Source organism: Fulmarus glacialis, unplaced genomic scaffold, assembly GCF_000690835.1.
Source record: "Fulmarus glacialis isolate BGI_N327 unplaced genomic scaffold, ASM69083v1 scaffold21523, whole genome shotgun sequence".
In the NCBI taxonomy this organism is placed as follows: domain Eukaryota; kingdom Metazoa; phylum Chordata; class Aves; order Procellariiformes; family Procellariidae; genus Fulmarus; species Fulmarus glacialis.
The window spans coordinates 74,534-95,517 of NW_009201309.1; the positions used below are offsets into that span (position 1 = coordinate 74,534).

The 20,984-nt window shown below is 40.2% G+C and overlaps 1 protein-coding gene across 1 annotated transcript in view; it reads right to left on the reverse strand.

The window, feature by feature from the left end:
• The window catches only part of DAPK1 (death-associated protein kinase 1), a 67,620-nt gene extending 46,900 nt beyond the window's left edge, over positions 1–20,720 (reverse strand). Inside the window, exons 1-2 of the mRNA XM_009573908.1 lie at positions 20,521–20,720; positions 2,530–2,751 (exon numbers count right to left, since the gene is read on the reverse strand). Coding sequence (XP_009572203.1) covers positions 2,530–2,751; positions 20,521–20,720 — 422 coding nt within the window. The remainder of the gene's footprint in view (positions 1–2,529; positions 2,752–20,520) is intronic.
• Between the last annotated feature and the right edge of the window lie 264 nt (positions 20,721–20,984).

Sequence of the window (20,984 nt, forward strand, 5' to 3'; positions counted from 1 at the left end):
AAAATCAATAGTGAACAGGCAACAGATGCTGTTGCCCTGAGACTGTGCACGTTAACATCTACTGGCAGCCACCAAAAGGGCAGCTGCAGTGGCTTGATGTCTGTGGGCTGCAGCTTCTACAAGGAACGGAAACCAGAGATACTTTCCTCACCACTGCTCATGTTACTACACTTGCTTACCAATACAAAATCAGTGTTTCTTCTGGGTTTTTGTTTTGTTATGAATTCCTCATACATAGCTGGAACGTTGATTTTTAGTTTCTCTCTAAATTCTAGAAAAACTAAGTTACACAAAATCCTGTCTGTATGTGGTATACTGTCTCATGTTGTAGTCAAAGGAACGCAAGTCCTAAGAAAAATGCCACGTTCTAATCAAATGGGAACATGGTCACTTAGGATGGAATCTGAGGACAGTAAAACAGGTTATTTAATGAGCTTTTGGCTTTACTTCTGTGTGTTTGAAATTGTTCTGTAAGAAAGAGAATGTCAGGGGAGTAGGTCCCTAGGCAAAATACGAATATTAGAACATTAGAAGAAAGGGATTACACATTTAAGTGTCTAAGCAAGCGATTAAAATGACAATCTTTTGCCTTTTCAATAACTTTACATAATATCATAGTGATTTCGAGAATTACAAAACTTTACAGCAATTAGTATATTCAGTTTACAAAGGGATCGCTAACATGCCATCTCTTCCCCTTCGACCCTCTAACTAAATAAATGCATTACCTTTGTGATACCCCAAACAGCACTTCTTCAACTTGAAAGACTCACAGAACAGTTTGGAAAAGTGAAAAAAAAAAGACTCCAACTGAAACTGTATGGGGATTATTAACTAGGCAAAACAATAAGCTAAATTGCAATGCAAATAGTTTGCTGAGCTTCACACTATCAAGCTTACGAAATATTAACACACACTGTCAGAAGCAACATTTGATGACCGTTAGTGGGTACACAGAGACACATATAACAACGTTGCTGCCAAAAGAGCTCCTATCCCATGTAGAAAGGGGGGGCACGGAACGGCCCCATTCCTCCCACCACTGTCCATGATTACCAAGTCTTCATCAGAGCTTTCAAGTCCAGACACTGGCCTCATTTCATCTGGACAGATTACAGAGCAGAAAGAAAGCACTGCAGAAGCAGCGATACACTGACAGTAAGGTTATAGACAGGAAGAATGTGAGAACTAGTATCAAGTGGGGAGAGGAAGAAGCATCACACTAATTTTGTTGTGTATTCACGACACATTTAAAGAATTCTGATCAAAAACCAGGAGCTGTAGATACTCTGACAGGAATATAAGCAAATTTACTTCATACAGGATGATAATTCAGCTTTTTTAAAAAAATACTTGCTTAAATTATCCAAAGTTGACAAACTAATGCAAGTGTATACTTCTGGAACTAAAAAACCAACCCAGACTACAACAAGTATTGCAGTAAACCATCACATGCTGGACTAGAAGTGTAAAGGTATGTTCTAACATTACAAAGCATTATTATGCATGTATATACCATAGAAAAGATGAAACTCCAAAAGCTACTTCCCAGTTTTCTTTTTAAATCTATACTGTAAATCTACATGTTACTGAAAGCATGCCACACTAAGGGATACTTACAAGGTAAGTGGACATATAATTTACCAAAGCTCATAAACAGAAAGACATAACCTACGTAAGAAAAATCACACAAACAGCCAAGGAAAAGACTGCTGTGCTGCCCAAGATTCTGGTACCAAGTAATTTGCTTGCATAGAATACTTATTCTAAAGCACATTTAACTGATACAGAGCAATTATGGCAATAATACAGTGTCAGGCATGCACACTACGTAAAGACATGCACATCCCAGACCAGCAGACACTGCCAAACTGTTAACGGGTGAGCAATGCTTAACTTCTAAACTTGCAATCTTTGAGGAACTTCAAGCCAGACTTGAAACAATGCAGAAGTATTCTCTGCCGACATATTTATCTCAATCCGTTAGCAATAACCTTGGATGAAAAATGAGAACTAAAATAAGGATATGAAAGTTCAGTTTACATTTCAACAGGACAGAACTGGGAAAATTCTGTTCTCTGTTATGTGGGTTAAAAAAAGACAAAAAGCATTCAGTGATGCTACTTTACTGAACATCAAATAAAACACAGTGAAATTTGCTAAACTAACCTCCCCTTAGAATCTCTGTTTTCCTCTGATCTCATCTTCAAATCAGTTTATTGAGCTCCGAGCTATTCTTCTGGATCCATAACATCAACAATGATTAAAGTAACAAGCAGAAAAAATTCCTAAGTGTGCTGGATTTTTTTTAACCTTTGTAGTGCATTTACAGTGAAAAAACATCTGTAGAAATCAAGAAGCTACAACTGACTCAAAAATAAAGAATTCTCAGGCTATTATCTGTCTTCTTTTGGGGTGATAAGGAACATTCATTAAATCACTGCGATTCTCAGAGAAAGTGTCTATTTTTTTAAAACAAACAGGCAAATATTCTGTTACTCCTCCCTAGGTCTCTAGAGAGCTACTTACAGTTCTAGAATAAGAATGACATCTGTTTTGTTCTCATAAACATCATGCAGCGTGATCACATTAGGATGCCGAATCTCTTTTAGTATGCCGACTTCTCGCTCGATATCTTCCCGGCTCACTCCACGCCGGCTGGATTTCGTTCTCCGTTTCTTGATGAATTTTGCTGCAAACTGCTCACCAGTGCTTTTCTCACGGCATTTTTTCACTACAGCAAACTGCCCACTTAAAAAAAAAAAAAAAAAAAAAGGGAGGGAAAGAATGAAAGTGAGTGTTTGATTCAAGGAAGTTTAGAGTTAAGAATAGCCTCTATTCTCTATTTACCATGGTGGGGGAAAACAGCTCTACCCCTGAATTACCAACTCGACTGAAGTACATTACTGCTTTTTGTGCAATCTAGAATAATACCCAAAAAAACCCCTAGAGGCGGCAAAAAAGGTAAGTTAAGATATGGCTTTTATATCACACAAACATACACACATACACATTTCAGCATATCTGTAAGTAAAAGATAACACCTGTGTAGACCATTGGACTTTTGACAAATAACGTGCGTCAGGGATTACTGGGGAAAAGTAACCGTTTCTGGATTTCTCCTTTGATATGCAGGTTGAGGATATGTTTTTTTGTTCTGCACGAGAGACAGTGTTTCTTCCAATCTATATGATCTGTCAATATTCACCTTATTCTATCCTGAAGTTTGTTTTTTTAAAAGTTTTTAAAACAATACTGGGTTTCAGGGTACTGCTTTGGTTTTTAGTTTTGAAAGCACTGACTAAACACAGTAATATCAAGAATTACAGTTATTGTATCATCTTGTTAAGTAGGAGACTTTGAAGGTGAGAAAAGTACCAAGGCACTGAGGAACAAAAACCTGTGATTGTGTTACAAACCAGAAGAAACTCCAGGAACCTGCTGACTCCAGTACGTTATCATTCGTGTATAAGCCTGTTGCTTATAGATGTACACACATTCAAATCAGAAATCTCCAGAAACCTAATGCTGAGTTAAAGCAACAACAGGATTTCTAATACTGCTGAGTTTTCCTTTTAAGTTTTCTTAATCTCTTGCTGAGGATTCCCTAGCATTCTGTTCTTGGTTTACTTCACTGTACGAAAAATTCACAGAATTACAGAACAATACCAGTGAGAAAATTTTCTGAAGTTAGCCTACCCTATTAACTGAAGAAGTGGTGTCCCCTAAAATAGACTTAGAACAGCGGTTAAACCAAAGCTAAGCCTAGTAGGCTTGACTATCTAAACAACAATGTAACATGTAGGCATGTATAATTCCACCCAGTACCTGGAAGAGGAGCTAACCTGTATTAGTGGTTAATTAATCACAGCTGACAGATCTCTAGGAAGATGCATCAGCCACAAAAAGGGCATCACATAATGACAAAGTGCCAAGTAGGAATCACTCAAAGCTACACATCTCAAGCATGAACTCAATGCACAATACTACTTTATTACTGGAGAACAAACGTGTGCCAAATACATGGACAAAGTAATTAAGCAATTAAGGAATGCATGACAGATAGAAAATAGAAGATGATAACTGGTCAGCCTCAGTGTTATGCAATAAATGAAGATAATAAAATGCTGTAAGGGAAAATCACACTTAGGATTTTTGAGTTTAGAGGGCTGATCAGCTGAGAATAATTTATGCTGCTGGGTCACCACTGCCACCATTACTATGCTGACCCCATACAGAACCCCGAGTGACTAATTGTCTTGAACTGGGACACAGAGTTGGGCAAGGCTAAATGTCACCTGCAGAAGGCAGGGCAGAGGTGGATCCTCTCCTATGAACTCCTAGAAAGGGACTCTAGAGTAGCCACCACCAGCTGGGAAACCTTTCAATGGTGTGACAGGCAGTGAGAGAAGTAAATTCTGAGAGAAGCAGTCAACAGTTTTTCAAGTTCTGATGTTATGATCACCATTCAGGTTTCATTCTTCATTATTTTCATGAAATCAGTTTATGAACTTCTGAGATGACTTTATGTTATTATTCCTTGCCTCAAATCCCACTCCCACCCCGCCCCAATTCTGCACAAAGTTGTGAAGCGCCAGGTTCACCAGACAGGGTCCAACACATTATTACAAACCACAATGGACAGAGAATATCCTCTTCCCCATTACCTGTAGGCTGGAAGACCTGCTTCGCTTACCTAGACTTGGTCAGCTAGTGCTATCTGAGATGCTCTTGGACACCTAAGACATTCATATGGGAACTGGCAGATAAGGCACAGGACTTCTGGAAGATCTGTATCATCCTAAACCAGCAGCAAAGGGCTAGACAGGGTACCCTCAGGTACATCAACCCTCTCTGCTTGGTTCAGTTCAACTCCACAACTCTTCCTGCACAGTAGCTCTGGGTTTGATCTCCAAAGTCTGAGCAATTTTGCACTGTGGGACAGCCAGCCAGCACGGAGCACGCACCCAGGTATTCGCACTGCTGCAGAGAACCACAAACAGAGTCTTCTGGTCTTTGCTTATGGGGGAGGGAAGCAGGGATTCTCTCGCTCTCTCCCCCACAACATGCACATCCCCACAGAGATATTCAGCTTTATTCAAAGAGCAATCAGCTTTTCATAAAGTTCACAGTTCCAGAGAAACTGCGAAGTCGGGCAGCAGGCAAATGTAGGCATCACCGCAACTCTGAACAGCTACTCAAGCTCACAGATCAGAAGGAAGTAAAAAGCCACTGCTTGCCTTTTGGCTACCTGGCTGGCCTTCAGGCTAGAAGAAAAATATTTCTGCTTATCATTCATCCATAGGCTTGAATGCTATGTGGCTGACCACCTTCTTATCAATGCACACTTTCTAAGTTTGGCAAAAGCTACTGCTTCATTTAAAAAAGAACAAAAACCAAAAAACCAAAAAACCCCACAAGGCAAACCACACAAACCCAACAACAACAAAACCCAAAAGACTGAAAAACAAAATTACTGCTAACATCAGCTCTGCAGAGGCTGGGACTGAAAAGTAACTCTGAAGTACATGGACATACAATACATTTTGATATCCAACAATATTTAATTATAAAAGTTGACTGAGATTAAGAGTTATCCATGTTTCACCAACAAAGCATGTATCACTGGCGTCTGGAAAATTCCGATATTTGAATTTCCGATCTTTAGCCCACGACAGAATTTTTCCCTTAGCGCTTCTTCACTGAAAAGAGTAATGCTTCTTTCTAAATAAAAAACATGCAAGTGTTTTTAAACATGCACTGGCTGTGGACTTGCAAGCTAAAGAAAGATGATTTTTCCACAGTATTACACCATTCCCCAAAGCCACTTCATGCTTCCGATGAAGGCTAAGGCTGTTTAATTTTATTTTGGCAATAGGTCAACTATGACGTTACAGCACGAGGCTGACCTACTGAAACAAAGGGTAAGACAGGTAGATCTCCTTTTTCCTCCTCTTCTGAGCTATGTAGCTTTATTTTTTTCAGTCTTTTGCTTTTTTCTCTAACTACAACCACCTATTTGAAGGATGTCCTGATCTATCACAATTCAATATAAAAGAATTATCAGAAGACCAATACATTGTTTAAAACCACATGACTTTTTAGATTGGTCCCATCCACGGTTTATTAGGACGTCAGGGTTCAGAAATTTTTGTCATTGCTCAAGACTGCAAGAAAGTTATCAACTAACAGGAATCTAGAATAAGTGCCAGTTACACACCAAATAACCTTCTTATTGTTGCTGTTGTGGTATTCAGCACATAACTTCACAACTAGTTGTTTGTTATTAAATGCTGTACAGGCAGATCACACTTAAGCTGCAATCAAAGGGGCTATTTCATGCCTGGGATCCCTAAGCCACACCATTTTACAACTCCCTCTAAACTCCTGTTTTAAAAGCAGAGGAGAGGTGTAAATCAAAGGGTATTTACTGGGCTTTAACCCATATAGCTGCAGCAACAAGATGTTGTAAGTCAGCTCTGTATGGGCTAACACATTCATATCCAGTAATATTCTCTCACAGATCCTACAGTTTCAGATCCAGCATTCATTCACTCTGCGTCTTCAAAGCCAGAAGAGTCCTTTAGTTTTTTAAGTTCCACTGCTTTTGTAGGTTTGATTTAAAGTGGGTGGGGTCAAAAAATGATTGCCGTTTTAGGAGACAATTACAATGCAAAAAAAATACACAAGTAAATCACAAACTCATACTTAATAAAGTACCTGACATAATTTTTTTTCCATGTGGCAGAATTAGGTTAAACAGTGAAGCAGGATGACAGCTTGACGTGAGAACAAATACTTCTGCTAATAACAGTAATTTGTTTTGTGATCTTGTAATTCTTACTCAACCAGCAGTTAATTACTATCCTAAATCCACTCTTTTTGGGACACTTGGCATATCATCTCCACATCCAGTAATTTTTCAGACTCGTTTCAGAACAAGTACTTATCCCATTACCTAACCATTACCTTTCTCCATCTTTTCTACATCATAAGACGACACACACTGCCCTATACAATAGGTACATATATATATATGTATATGCAAACGTTATGCAGAGAGGTGATGGACTCACCAATAAAGCCTCTATAACTCCACCCTTTATTGGTCCTGGCTTAGTGGGATCACAAGACAACTACTCATTAGCATGAATTATGGACAGTTTCAACTACAGAGACAGATGTTTTAGAATCAAAGTGAAAAAACAAGAAAGTCCTTTCATTTTTTCCCGAAGAATGATCACAGTGATTAGGGATGGCAGACACCCTGTATTCCTCCCCACTCCCAGCCTTCTGCACCAGCTCTTCTCAGCTAGCTCGTTCTGTGAGGAGTGAAACTCTTGCCCCAAGAACCCTCCAAAAGAGGTCCAAGCTGGACACAGAGATGCTGAAGTAACTCCCAGGGACCAATTTTCTAGTATTCATTGCCACAATAGGGCAAGCATGGGGGAATTCTCCATGCCGTCTTCTGAGGACTGCATTCAAAAGACCAAGTTTAATGGGAGCAGGGGATGTGAATAAGGACAAGGTGCTGACATCAGAGTAAGAAAGCATCTTGGTATGTTTCTGACACTTAGGCACTTTTTTTTCTATTTTAAAAATCTGGTATTCACTAGTCATCATTGAAAATGTGATATATTAAGATCCAACTGCTTTTACTATTTGTTTGCTTTCCTTTTTACAATTATACTAATCCAACAGAAAGGGACTTACATAATACTATTAGATTAGCCCATGAAAGCAACTGCAACTCAACCACAAAGCCATTCGTTTCCCCCAATAGAACAGTTACTACCTGACTGCAGACATCTCTGTCTTTCCTTAGAGATCTGCAGCAGGGAAGGCCGACTGAGCCAGTAATTTCCACCCTCAGCAGCGTCTCAGCGTCAGTCAGCTCCATCAATCACCACTGCCACCCACGTACCACTGCCTGTCATCAAGGACATCTGAGCTGCTTCTACTAATAAGGTTAACTCTCACAAAACTCTTCAGTGAGGCAGCAGTACTTAACTGAGTCTTTTCCAAAGGAAAGGAAGACTTCTCCACAAACTGTGAAGGGTTATAGCTACATTAAGTCCCTCTCCACCTTCTAAATCACGCAAAACAACATTTTCAGTTCAGCTGCAATGCCAAATTGCAGGCAACCTCTTTCCCCTCCTTCCCCTCTCCCTCTTTATGGTCTTGCAAAAGATGGTAAACTTAATAAGGCACTTGAGAGCCTCTCTTGCATGTATAATGCTTACAGTAGCGCAGCTGAGAGTCAGTAGCACAAAGCATTACACTTACCCTATTGAGGAGATAAGCTATTCTCAGCATTAGCAGGGTGGGGTAAGCCATGGTTAATACGTTAATAGAGCACTCCAAGCAGATGTGATTGGGAAGCAGTAGCATTTCATGTGCACCACGTTGAAAAGACAACCTGTTTCACGAACAGCAGCTTTAGTGCTAGCTACCAGCATTATGCCTGCAAGGAAAAATCTTCATTGACCTTGACAGATAAAGAAACTGGGATACTTTAAAACAAGGTATCTTGCCAGGTAGAGTTTCTCTAAAAAGACCATAAAGTGTGCATGCACATCTTTTCTTTTCCCCACAGAGGGCATGTTAGGGAACATAAGGGCCCATTCCCCAAATCATTTTAATTTTGCAGCCATCCAAAGAGTACAGGCAGATAGGGAATGAACGCAGGACTGACTGATAAGCTCGTACGATATTTTTTTAGGCTCTGAAAGTCGGAAATACTTGTACAGTGCTAACCAATTTTTGTGCTCCTTCCCTTGCCCTGCAATGTTTAATTCTCTAGATGCTGACAGAATGCCAGAAGTGTTGTTTAGCTGCAAGCCCTCCAAGTACTGGAGAGCTTTGAAAAGAAATGGCAAACAACATGAAGATGAGAACATCACAGGAAAGGTGTATCTGAAAAATACTATTTATCTTATTTCTTTTTAAACAGCTCTGGCAAAACAGTTTTCAAACTAAGTAACAAGTTTACACTTCAAGTGCTGACACAGACACACATCTCTCAGTGGAGCTGTCTGCTTTGTGCCCATGGCAGAGAAATACATTTTCATAGTCCACAATGAGTCTAAGTAGCAGCACTCAAAAGTACTTGACCACTTTGTAATGTGAAGGAACAGCACCTAATTACTTGGTAGAAGAAAGAGCTGCAAGCACCTGAAGCCTATCGATCACTGTAAACATGTTTCAGCTGCACATAAACACTTGTTATAGAAAAGGGCACACTGGCCATCGCACAATAGAAGTAGTAACTTTGGGAGACACACGAAAAAAGCAGCACTAAAGAAAAGAGGTGAAAGAGGAGCTAAATGTGATAAAGCATTTCAGCTAAAGAGAAAATACTCCTCAAATGCTGTATGAGTGACTAAGCAGGAGAATAAGCCAGCTGAAATCTGACGGTGCACCACAGAGATCATTGTTCAGACCGGTCTTTTCCAGCTAGTACTACTATAGAAAAGCAAATACAAGGACTTAATTAAACTTGACTATGAAACTATAAATAGTAGAGTGCTGCAGAAGAGTAACACACGTTATGCAATTGTGCAGTACATTTCCAACATGTATGGAGTTTAAATCAAGTTGTAATTTATACCCATCAGCAAAATGGATGCTGATCACTTTCCTTAGAAATATTTTGGAAAAGTAGCAAGGCAAAAAGAGCAAGGACAGCAAGGAAGGAGAAGCAGAGGGGAAAATCAGACAGATTTATAAAGCAAAGACAAATGTACTGACAACTGGTATTATCTCTCTTCTGAGTTCCTTCTAATGCATAAATGTGTTTATACACTTACAAACTCCGCAAGTGTCTCTTAAATTGCCTTTCCTAATTTCTGACTTAGAGTATCTTTTGGTGTCAAGTTACCAAGTTTCAGAAGTACCCTGATCCCTCTATATAGTGATTCAATATATGTGGTAATAAAATAGCTTGATTATCTTTCAGTATGAATACATCAAATATTTCACTTAAAGTTATTTTACCAAAACATCCAAAGTATGAAAAGGACTTCTTCCCTTATGTAATAATTTAAGCAAAAAAAACACCCCAAAACTTTCAAAATAATCTGTGTTATTACTCTATGAAATACTTCCAGTTAGAAAAAACATTGCATTATCCGATACCATTTTTTGTCTGTATAAATCAACTGAAACCTCTGCTGTACTACCTACTCAAATACAGTTCGAACACTGTAAATGTAAACTTATTAATGAAATTAATAGAAAGAGAAACACTGTGGTAGTATCTATAACAGATGGTATCACAAGATGAGGCAGTCAGAATTTGAGGTTTCAAACACCGCAAGAAGCAGGTGGGCTAAGTTAGCTTTTTAAGCATAACCATAGACTAAACTACCTACCATAACTTTGTATAACTGAAGACAGGTTGCAAATTGGACCATAAAGTGAGGAATCACAGAAGTAGGGAATTTGTCCAAGCTGTTCTTTTCTCCAGCATTTTATAAGCTCATGCCTCATATTTTTGCAGTTTGGTTATTTTAAAAGCAACTCATCATGCATTTCAGCTAAATATTTATCTCCTGCAGAAATCCTCTTGTGCTGTCAGCCTCAGCACATTACACTGATGAAATTGGAGGTCTCTGCTGCTCTGCTGCTTTCTGCGATTTCACTTGGCTGCTAACGGACTTCTCAAGATCTTTACTAAGCTTACAGAAAAGTGATTTTTCAGTCTCTTCATTGTTTTTGTAGAAACCCAGAGGAGCCACTAGTCCTAAGGGAGCACATAACAGCATGATAAAGAACTTTATCTATCTAACAGAGCACAAGAAAAACACCACGTTGTTTACTGTTTATTTTTATTTCGTATGTGCTTTATACTGCTCTGAGTTGTGTATGAAAAATTTTAGAGGAATAATTACATGGGGGGGGGAGAGGAAGGGGGAGATAGAGAGATGGAAATTCTGACGACGGCTTCTGTGTCTCTGTACATGTATGCATGTGTATCCAGTACTGAATGGAAGACTATGCTATAAAGTGTCCTCATGACACCAGTTTATCATAGTATTACATCACTTTCTGGGCCACACATTTTAAAAGGCAAGTGATCAAGGGCATGACTGGCATTGCCAAGGCTCACTACGCAGACGGTTATCCATGCACGGATTCGGTCAAGATCGCATCTCACTGATCACAGCTCCCCAGAATAGCAATTACTGTTAGGCACAAGCAGATTAATCAGATGGCTCTGGCTGACTCAGAGGAAAGGGGATGAAGAAAGAGAGCTAGATTTGGAACATTTTTAGTACTGTACCCACATGTTGAAAGTAAGACCAAGCGCACCAGTACACCTTCCCATAGCCCTTCCCCAACACCCTCACCTAAAGGAAAGGGGCTGATCTGCTTGGGATTTTCTCATTCTACTCAGAGAACTATGACAAAGTTTTTCGAACGTAGTTAATGCCAAACAAGTTAAACTGTTGGAGCGTGCACGCATGCACACACCTGTGCATACATTTGCTGAGCTGAAAAGCACTTATTAACTAGTACAGTCCATCATGCAGAGATGATGGAAAGTGGATCCTACATATCAGCAATTTGACAGTAAGCTTCAACTGCAGATGACTGCAGAATTGTTCACATTTAGAAACAAGAAGTTTAGGAAAAAAAAGTAATCTCATGATGATTAGGCTTAGTTTTGTGAAGTGGAACGAAGGACGAGTTAAAAAAAACAATCCAGCTCTCTCCTTCCTGTTTACATGCAATATATGTAAATTCTATCACCCACTCTCTGTGTACATATAAATATGTCAGTATCTCTCTACACATCACGACAAGAACATTGTAAAAACAGGATACAAAAAAAATATGACTGCACGATATTTTGTTTATAGTTTATTTTATACACACTATACTGTGGAGTGAATTTGATATATTCTATCTTTGTAAGCAGTAATTGAGTTACTGTCCTTGAAAAGGGTTTAAATTAGAAGCATAGCACCTTGAAAAAGAAATTAAAAGAGTCAAAAAGACTGCAACATTTGCATCCCTGCTGATGTACTTTGCCTGAAGGCTAACGCACTGCCCTTGCCAAGTATGGCTGCTATGTAACCAAATGAGAGTGCAGTCCTCTCTTTTATCCGGGGAGAGCGCCTTCACATTTTTTCCCTTTAAGGAATGCTTTGTTTCAAGTCAGGGCTCTAAACTGAACAGGATTTCAGCGTGCAAGATGTGTTCTGACTGGGTAATACCAGATCTCCCCACGAAGTTGCAAATATTCTGCTCTGCACAACTCCTGAGTGCTGGCTTATGACCTCGAGTGGGGAGAAGAGTGGAAGGAATTACGAAAAGCAAAGTTAGAGATGCTTTATTGTGTGATTCAATGTGAAAACAGCCATGAAAAGACTTGAAAAAAATAGCAGCATAGGTTCTGTTTGAAATAGAGGCCATTTGTATTTTCCTTATGTAGTCCACCTCCTCGATATTTAATTAGATGTGACTGAACTGTGGTTTACTTCACCACTTTAAAGGGATGTTTAGATAAGTACTTGAGTCACAATGCATCACACATTACAGTATAGGAAAAAGTAAATGGTGTTCAAGAATATTTTAATTACCCAAAACAAAGGCAAAGATATTAAATTATAACCAAGCATTAAAACAGAAACATGTATAGCAAATTTAATATAAACAAGTCACGTAAAGTACATCGCCTCCGAAGACTTTGTCTGCATTGAACACAAATTTGTCTCTATTTAAAGATACCATTGGTCTTAATTCAAAATAACGAGGAAGAAGAATACAGGAGTTAACAAAGAATGGAAATCTCTGTACAAACCAAATGAGAGTCTTTTGTATACACAATACTTTAACAAATATTTATTATCTAAACTGAACTACCACACAAAGCATGTAATTGTGAAACACAGTCAAGGCTTACCAAGGCATTTCATCATTGTTTAAAAATATTAAATAACGAAGTTTACCTAGGACTTTAAATAAGAGTTAACACCCGTGAACTCAAATTGGCAGATAACAACTCAATAGCGCAATAGATTTCAGTAAGTCCTTCAAAAGCTGCCTACTCAGATGAAAATGCTTTGCAAGAAAGATGTATCTCAAAGCCTCTGCAAAGTCCTTTAGCTTAACCTCTGAAGCTGCCCAAGTTGTGTGTTTCTCTATACTACATTACTTAGTCTTAAATTTAGCTTAATATTTTTATTGATTTTTCATCTTTAAGGGAAAGAAAAATCTCCTATGACTCAATTTAGACAACTGTAAAATAAATTTAAGTTCTATTTTCCCAGGTTGCCTTCAAATTTCTTACAGCATTAAAAACAAGCCTTATAATTTCCTTTCTCATAGCCAGTAAGAGAAGGATTTATACAATTCAGATGCAAAATAAGTGAAAAAAACCCACACATTAAATCATTACTTTATAATCGAGACATGACACAGAACCAGCTCATACAAAATGTTACGTAAATGTGTAAGACTTAGTACCTATGGATACTTGATAAGATTTAAGCATTCACACAGAAGGTTTCAAACTGTTTCTCTGGGAAGTGTTTCTCTTTTCAGCACTGACACAACAGAATCATTTTGGGAAGCACTTGAAGATTCCTGGAAATAGCTCCCATCTGTTAAATGTAATACTGCGTCTGCTTTCCAGTGAAGACCTTTGAATAAAATGTTTTATTGCTTTAAACATACAGCTGCAACTGTCTCATGAGTTTACTCCACCTTTCTGGTCAGAAATAATGGCAGGGGCAACAAAACTGACAAATCCAAGATTTAAGAGAATTTGGAGCATGGCACCTCCTACTACTCACTCTCCTTTCCCTTCTTCCACCACAATCATGAATTTATTTCCTGGTTACAATACATCCGATAAACAAGGCTTGCTGTCACCAGGTGGCCCACTATGGCAACGTGATGAGACTCTGTGCAACGTGCACCACTCATTTTGCTGCATTGCTAGGAGTCTTTCTTGGTCAAAGTTTCGCAATACAAATGAAACACCGCTTGTTTGCCTTTTTTGAAACTAATTTTTGAGTAAGCTGCATGGTTTCATAGGCTGTTTATCTCTGGTGTTTACCACCTTCAGCCCTCTTCGTCCCATTCGCTGTGCTCTTTTAATACAATTGAAAGGTTTTCTTCTCATTATTTTCACAACTGTATTTATTTTCCTCGCTAAGCCCTCTTAATTCCAGATCTTTATGATTTCCACCTTCCCCTCTGACTTCAGCACTCTTGAGTCCACCTCTCCTGTACCTCACTAGATCTAGGCATTTAAGCCATGGTGTCCAGAACTTGAAAAAATTTACAAATTCCTCCTCACTCCTTCCAACTCTGCTCTCTTCCTTATTGCTTTTCCCTGTGCTTACACATTCACCTGACTCCAGGGGGATGGCCAGGTACTCAGGTCTCTTCCTGAGGCACAATTCAAGAAATGAATCAGTAGTCCCCACAAAGTCCCTCCTAGAAGAGATGCCTTTCTCCAAATCACCCTCTTGCTGCACAGAGTAAGTCCTGAGCACAACACTTGGTCTCCTTCCAACTTGCCCCGCTTACCTTCGCAATAAACTGGCAAAGCACACTGAAGAAACATACCTGGGAAAAAACCAAACAACCCTGACAATTATACTTCCTCTCTCGATTAAACAGAGTGCTGCACCCCAACCGTGGCATTCACACTTTCCCAGCACCTTTAACACTCGGTAGAGGTTATTTATTAAATAGAAAGAAACAATTAGTCAGAACCTATTAAGTTCTCAACTATGGATGTACGAAAACAGGTGGACTCATAGCATGTTCAAGTTAAAATACACAGTCTTAAACAAATTCTTTACTATAATCTAAATAAACAGTAAACTGTAAGTTAATAATTTAAAGCTTTTATATACCTTATATAAAAAAAATACAAATCTACTACTTTCAAAGTTATTTACTCTCTTATTTAGATAGCTGAATAACACTTGTAACAAGTGTTTTAAGGAAAAAATAAAAAATAAAAACATATATTTACAAAGTCTATATTTAACTTAATGGCTAAGTGGCAGATGGCACATCATGTGGTTACCCACCAATCTGCAGCATTGGCAGAAGGATTAATCTACAAATCCTGCTGCATAACCAGCATCAACATCGAAAGTATCTGCCTTCCGCCCCCCTCCCCCATATTCTCCCCTCCTCCCCATCTCACATGCACAAAGAAAATTCTGTTCCTTAAGAAATGGTATTTCAGTAAGAAATTCTTGGACATTTACCTATCCATTTGCTTTAGGGTCCAGGACAGTCCATTTTTAAGTACTGCCCCATTTAAAGTGCAAACCATCTGAAATTCCTGTATTTACCAAGATGTTTCACTTCCAGGAATTCTGTTATGTATGAAGTTTCACATCTCTCTTCTAATTACAATCCACTATTCTCCCAAAGATGTAAACATAATTTCTACTGGTTTGCTTTAGGTTTTTTAGCTCCTTTCTCTCCCACTCCCAATTATTCTAAGTATTGGTATCAACAGTCTCACCATAACTGAACTAAATGGAACAATTATTCGAAAACACAGCAAATTAATTTTTCTTTGCCTTACTGCATATAGCTCTAACTTGCAGCATCTAGGTATTTTCTAAAAGCTACTCCAAAGACAGAAAGGGCTGGGGCATTCGTATGCTCTCCAATCTGAGTGCATAGTACAGATTCAATAGCTGGAGGGAGGGGACGGAGAAGACAGTGACAAGCTTTTTTTTTTTTTTTTTAACCATTTCTACCCAAACCCCTGTAACTCTAACATAACACGTAACTCTCCAACACCCTTCCTTCCAGGGAAAATAGTGCCTGTGACCTAGCAACTCAATCTACGCATTTCTATGTTGAAACATAAAAATATTGAAACGTGCTGAACTGAAGATCACTGCTCTTTGTTACTTTGGTATTGGTTTCATTTAACATGGAAATACTTCTTTATAGGACTTTGTGCTACAACAACAATCACACTGTACTTGTGAAACTAATGGATGAAAATCGCTGATGCCAAAACCAGGCACTTTGCCCCCTTCATTAAAAACACAGTGTTCTCTTCCTTTGGTAGGATTTGAAAGTGCTGTTGTGCAGCACTAGAGAGACGGCAAATTTGGAGCACAACTGCTGAATAATTACATGGGCTCAGGTTAAGCGTGCATTTTATTCACATGGGTGCTCCTTGTGGAACAAGAATGAGGTTTCCAGTTAGACTTACAGATGGAATTTGAGAAGAGGAGAAAAAGTCAAGTCTTTGGGGGGCTGATTGGCTAACTTTTGCAGAACTTAAAAATTAGAAATAACAGCAGATCACTGAAAATTAAAAAACTTGTATCAAATTAATAAGAGAATTGTATGAAATAAGATAGTAACACCACCACCATCCTTTGGGATTCCACCCATTTGTGTTCCAGATTCTTAATGGTATCCACTTCCTCTCAAAAACCATCTAATTTTCCTTGCATGGTTTTTAACATGCTTTCTCCCTATAAGCACTTACTTTGACCCACCATGAAAAAGCCAGCAATATGCATTTGATATTGCAATATGCATTTAAGAAAAGAGCATTAAAAGCTTCATTTTTCAGTGTTAGTGCTGCAGAGAATACACAAACATTTTTTATAACAGGCAGTTGCGTTAATCTGCTTTTGAAGCAGAGAAATGGACTAAGTGATTTCTGAAGATGTCATCATGTTCTAGCTTTATACTCTATATAAACCAGCTCATTGTTAAAAATGCATGTTTTTCCAAATGCTCTAAATCTGTACTCAATGTAGGTAGAAAAATTACTCTGTGTGCTGGTTTTGGCTAGGATAGAGTTAATTTTCTTCACAGCAGCCAGTATGGGGCTCTGTTTTGGATTTGGGCTGAAAACAGTGTTGACAATACAGGGATGTTTCCCTTACTGCTGAGCAGTGCTTACACCATGTCAGGGCCTTTTCTGCTTCTCACACCACCCCACCAGCGAGCAGGCTGGGGTGCACAAGGAGTTGGGAGGGGACAGAGCTGGGACAGCTGACCCCAACTGACCAAAGGGATATTCCATACCATATGACGTCATGCTCCGCATATACAGCTGGGGGAAGAAAAAGGAAGGGGGAGACTTTCAGAGTGATGGCGTTTGTCTTCCCAAGTAACCGTTAGGCGTGATGGAGCCCTGCTTTCCCGGAGATGGCTGAGCACCTGCCTGCCGATGGGAAGTAGTGCATGAATCCCTTGTTTTGCTCTGCTTGCGCACGCGGCTTTTGCTTTGCCTATTAAACTGTCTTTATCTTGGCCCACGAGTTTTCTCACTTTTACCCTCCCGACTCTCTTCCTCCCATCCCGCTGGGGGGAAGTGAGCAAGCAGCTGTGAGGGGCTTAGTTGCCAGCTGGAGTTAAACGACGACACTGTGCCTTAAGAAAGTTTAGGGAAGATGCAGTGATCCAGATTTAAGGTCACTTGAACAAAAAGATCTCTGGAGACAGCAGCACTCTGCAACATTCAGAACTTACCTGAATCCCATGATCTGGGATTCCAACATTAATGCAACCTACTTAAGGGCTAAGTTCCTTCAGTGGCAAGTGGTGCCTTATTTTCACTCTAAGCTGTACTTGGGATGAAAGATTAATCTACTGCATAGCTCCTAAGCTTAAACTTGCTAGAGAAAGCAAGTTTGCTTATGCACAGCAGAATTGGGGCTATGCTGCAAGGCAGCATGCGTGCAGGCAGCCGTCTGTCCAAAGCAGCAGCTGTCTCTCGGTGATCTTCCATGGTCACGGAATGCCTCCTCTACTCCAGATGCACTTCGTCAAGTGGATGTTGTGCACAGAAACTCTCTCTGGTAAGCTTTGATCTAACAAGACCTTGATTTCTTACTTCAACAATCAGTATTTTCAAGCAGTCCAAAGTCCATATGCCTACTTCGATGACCTTTATGAAAGTGATGAAAACTATTACGTTGAAGGAAAGGCCAGAGATTGTTGTAAGCAATGCATATACTTTCATTAATACAAGCTGTATGCTCAATGAATATCAACAGTGAGAATAAATACAACTAAAAAAAAGAGTTGCAAGTCCATATCAGCATTACTAAAAAGAGCTGTTTCCTAAAATTCAGTTTCTGTGCCAAAACAGAGAACCTTTTTCTAAGTTTGGTTTTGACTAACAGGATGCCAGGAGATTTGTCATTCAAAACAGCTGTGTATTTATAATCACTAATGTTGCAGCAGAAAAGTTTACTTTTTACAGTAATTCAGCCAGCCTACAAAAGACTCGCACATATCAATTCCAGCTTTCAATGCTGCAGCTCTTTCCACTCAGATGAAGAGTTAGACATCAGAATAAAAATGCAGTCACATGGACATCAGCGTAACAGTCACTGCAAGTTGCAATTGAAATCTTTTCTTCCCCTGTTACAAGAGCTGAGAGCAAAGGGGTGCACAAACTACAGGAAACATTTTGGAAATTATGGTCTTAATCAAGGGGCACTTCTGCAGACTTCTGCACTGCAGAATTGGAAATTGTTATATATAACCTGGCCTTGCCCCCCTCCACCCTCTTGCTTTATGTATTATGGATATGCAATACTACACTAGAGATAAAACAAGCGGGATAACTGGGGGACACTTGGTTAAGGGATGAAGCATGTCTTACCACAGCTCCAAAATAAAGCAATGATTTTTGGATTCACAAATGACTTTGTAAACAGAGCTTTCACAAGAGTATTTTTCCAGAAAGCTGGTATTCTCCAGCTAGAGCTGGCAAATGAGAGAGTAGTACCCCTACAGAAAGCAGTATCCGAGTCCATCCCTCAGCCATGCTCCAGAGAGTTACGAACGAGCAACGAGGGGGGTTTGTGCTTCTTCCCCATTGCTACCACCAGCAGTGCGCTCCCTAGATTCAGTTCCTCATCTTGCCTCTGCTCAGGACCTCCCTGCATCCCAACTGAAGATGGGCAGGGCCCTGGAAAAAAAGCAGAACCAGTCGCCCAGTGGCATTTCAGTATTTCCAACAAGCTTTCTCTGCGCATCACTTCCCCCTCCACTCTTCAAGAGGTGTTTTACTGCACCCCCTTTGCTGTCATAACTTCCTCAAAAATAACGTAAGAAATTCACTTCCTAAAAGCATTAACTCTTTATGTATTAGATTTTAGAGGCGGAGGGAGGAGTACTCTGGACATGCTGGAAGGGTACAAAGGGCTTTCCGTTAATTTTAACTCTGTAGTGAAGCTCTCTTTGGAAAGTTTTGATCAGATGTTTCTGTTTATACATGGTACTCTAACAAAAAAAAGTTGCCCACAAGTGACAGCCTGCCTTATGGAAGATATATTTGATCTAGTTACTACATATTTTTGCACACGGAAATAAAATGATAGACAATCCTGAAGTATTTTACTGCACAAGCCACAGCCTACTTTGATCTTTGATTTTCTAGATAGAGACTTTCCAAGCAAAGACTTCAAATATTAAACCGCACTAATTCCTGATACCTTCTTGTATCTACTGCCTCCTTGACAAAGGTGTGTTCCCTGAGGAAATGGACAGAAATGACTCAAGCTCCAGTAGTGCAAGCAAAGCTGTAACTAATTTTTGCTGCATTTTTTGTTACAATTCCAGGTCACAGAGGCATTTTATTTTGGTCTCAAGAACACAAATTCCATTTATGCATTTACTTCCTTTTTCTGTCATAAAGAAGCATTCATCTGCTTGAGTTGCATCTACTTGGAACATTACCTGGAGCAAGGTTTCTCTTAGCAGGGACTGCTGTTGTTTCTTTCACAGAAGCACAAATCTCTAACAAAACCCATTATGTCAGATGACCATGTGCCTTTTGACACCTTTCCGCACGCACCCCCCGTGCCAGTGAAACAGTAAGCGGCCTGCCTTTCCTACTGCTACCGAGCTTTTCTACTCAATACAAATTGTCTCAGGGAGGCCAGCACAATGTGCTCTCCCCCAGTGTCATGCTTCATTTTGTTCTTTTTCATGTTAAAGTGTCAGACAAAGAAAAATCACTCTGATGGGGGGCTTCTCTCGGCTCTTTACACAGGGAAAAAACGTCAATGAGGAACTACAACAGAGCAGGAGATCAGCGTGGTAGTGCATTTGCCACAACTGACCTTGCAGAATAATTTGACGAAGAACAACAAATTTTAATTGTCCTTTTTCATTCTGGGGAAAGAGATCTTTTACGAAGGACTTGTACTCGGTAAAAAAACTTGCGGTGCCAGAGGCAGAGTCTGGCAAACAGCATTTTCTTGTTTCACCTCCCGTTAAGGTCTCACGCCCAGCCAGGGAAGGCAGCAGTGGCTGCTCCTTAGAAGGTCAGCACTCGAAGGCAGCTCTGTGAAGCCGGGGGACAGCTGAGTGTTTCGAAGGATGGCTACCTCCCTATTCACGGCGTCTCAGTAACCTGCCTCAAGGCCACTTTGTGCTTCTGCTTCTTGGTTGCTCAGCATGCAAAACTCTCCCTTTCAAATCAGAGTCCTGCTATCCCTCTACCCCACAGCGTGTCTGAAACTATTTCAGCTGCTCAGTCAATTTCACCAAGTATTGCAAGGCTGGTGCCCATTTTCAGTGCTGATCAGGAGCTGGTGGAGCCCGCGTCCCTGGCAGAAGGGGGAGTCCTGAGGCAGGCCCCTCCGCCTGCGGGCGGCAGACGACACGCAGATGGGGTCGGTACGACCTCCGAACCACTCCCTCCCGCCGGGGCCACCGCAGAGAGCCTGGCACGTGCCGAGGAACATGACCCCGTGTCTGGCTGGCGAGAGTCCAGCAGGCAGCCCTGTGCAGGCACTGCCGTCCCAGTGAGAGCGCAGCCTTCGGCACCAGGGCAGCATGTACCTCCTAGAACAGGGGGAACGTCTCTATTGCTATGTAGTTTGAGGGTATGGGGCCAAAAATCAAATCCCATTTGCCCAAAGAGAGCAAGCCTGGGTCCCCAAAATGTCTTGGTTTCTTCCACTGCACTCCCCTGCCTCGCGCCTGGAGGCGAAGCCTGGAGGCGAAGC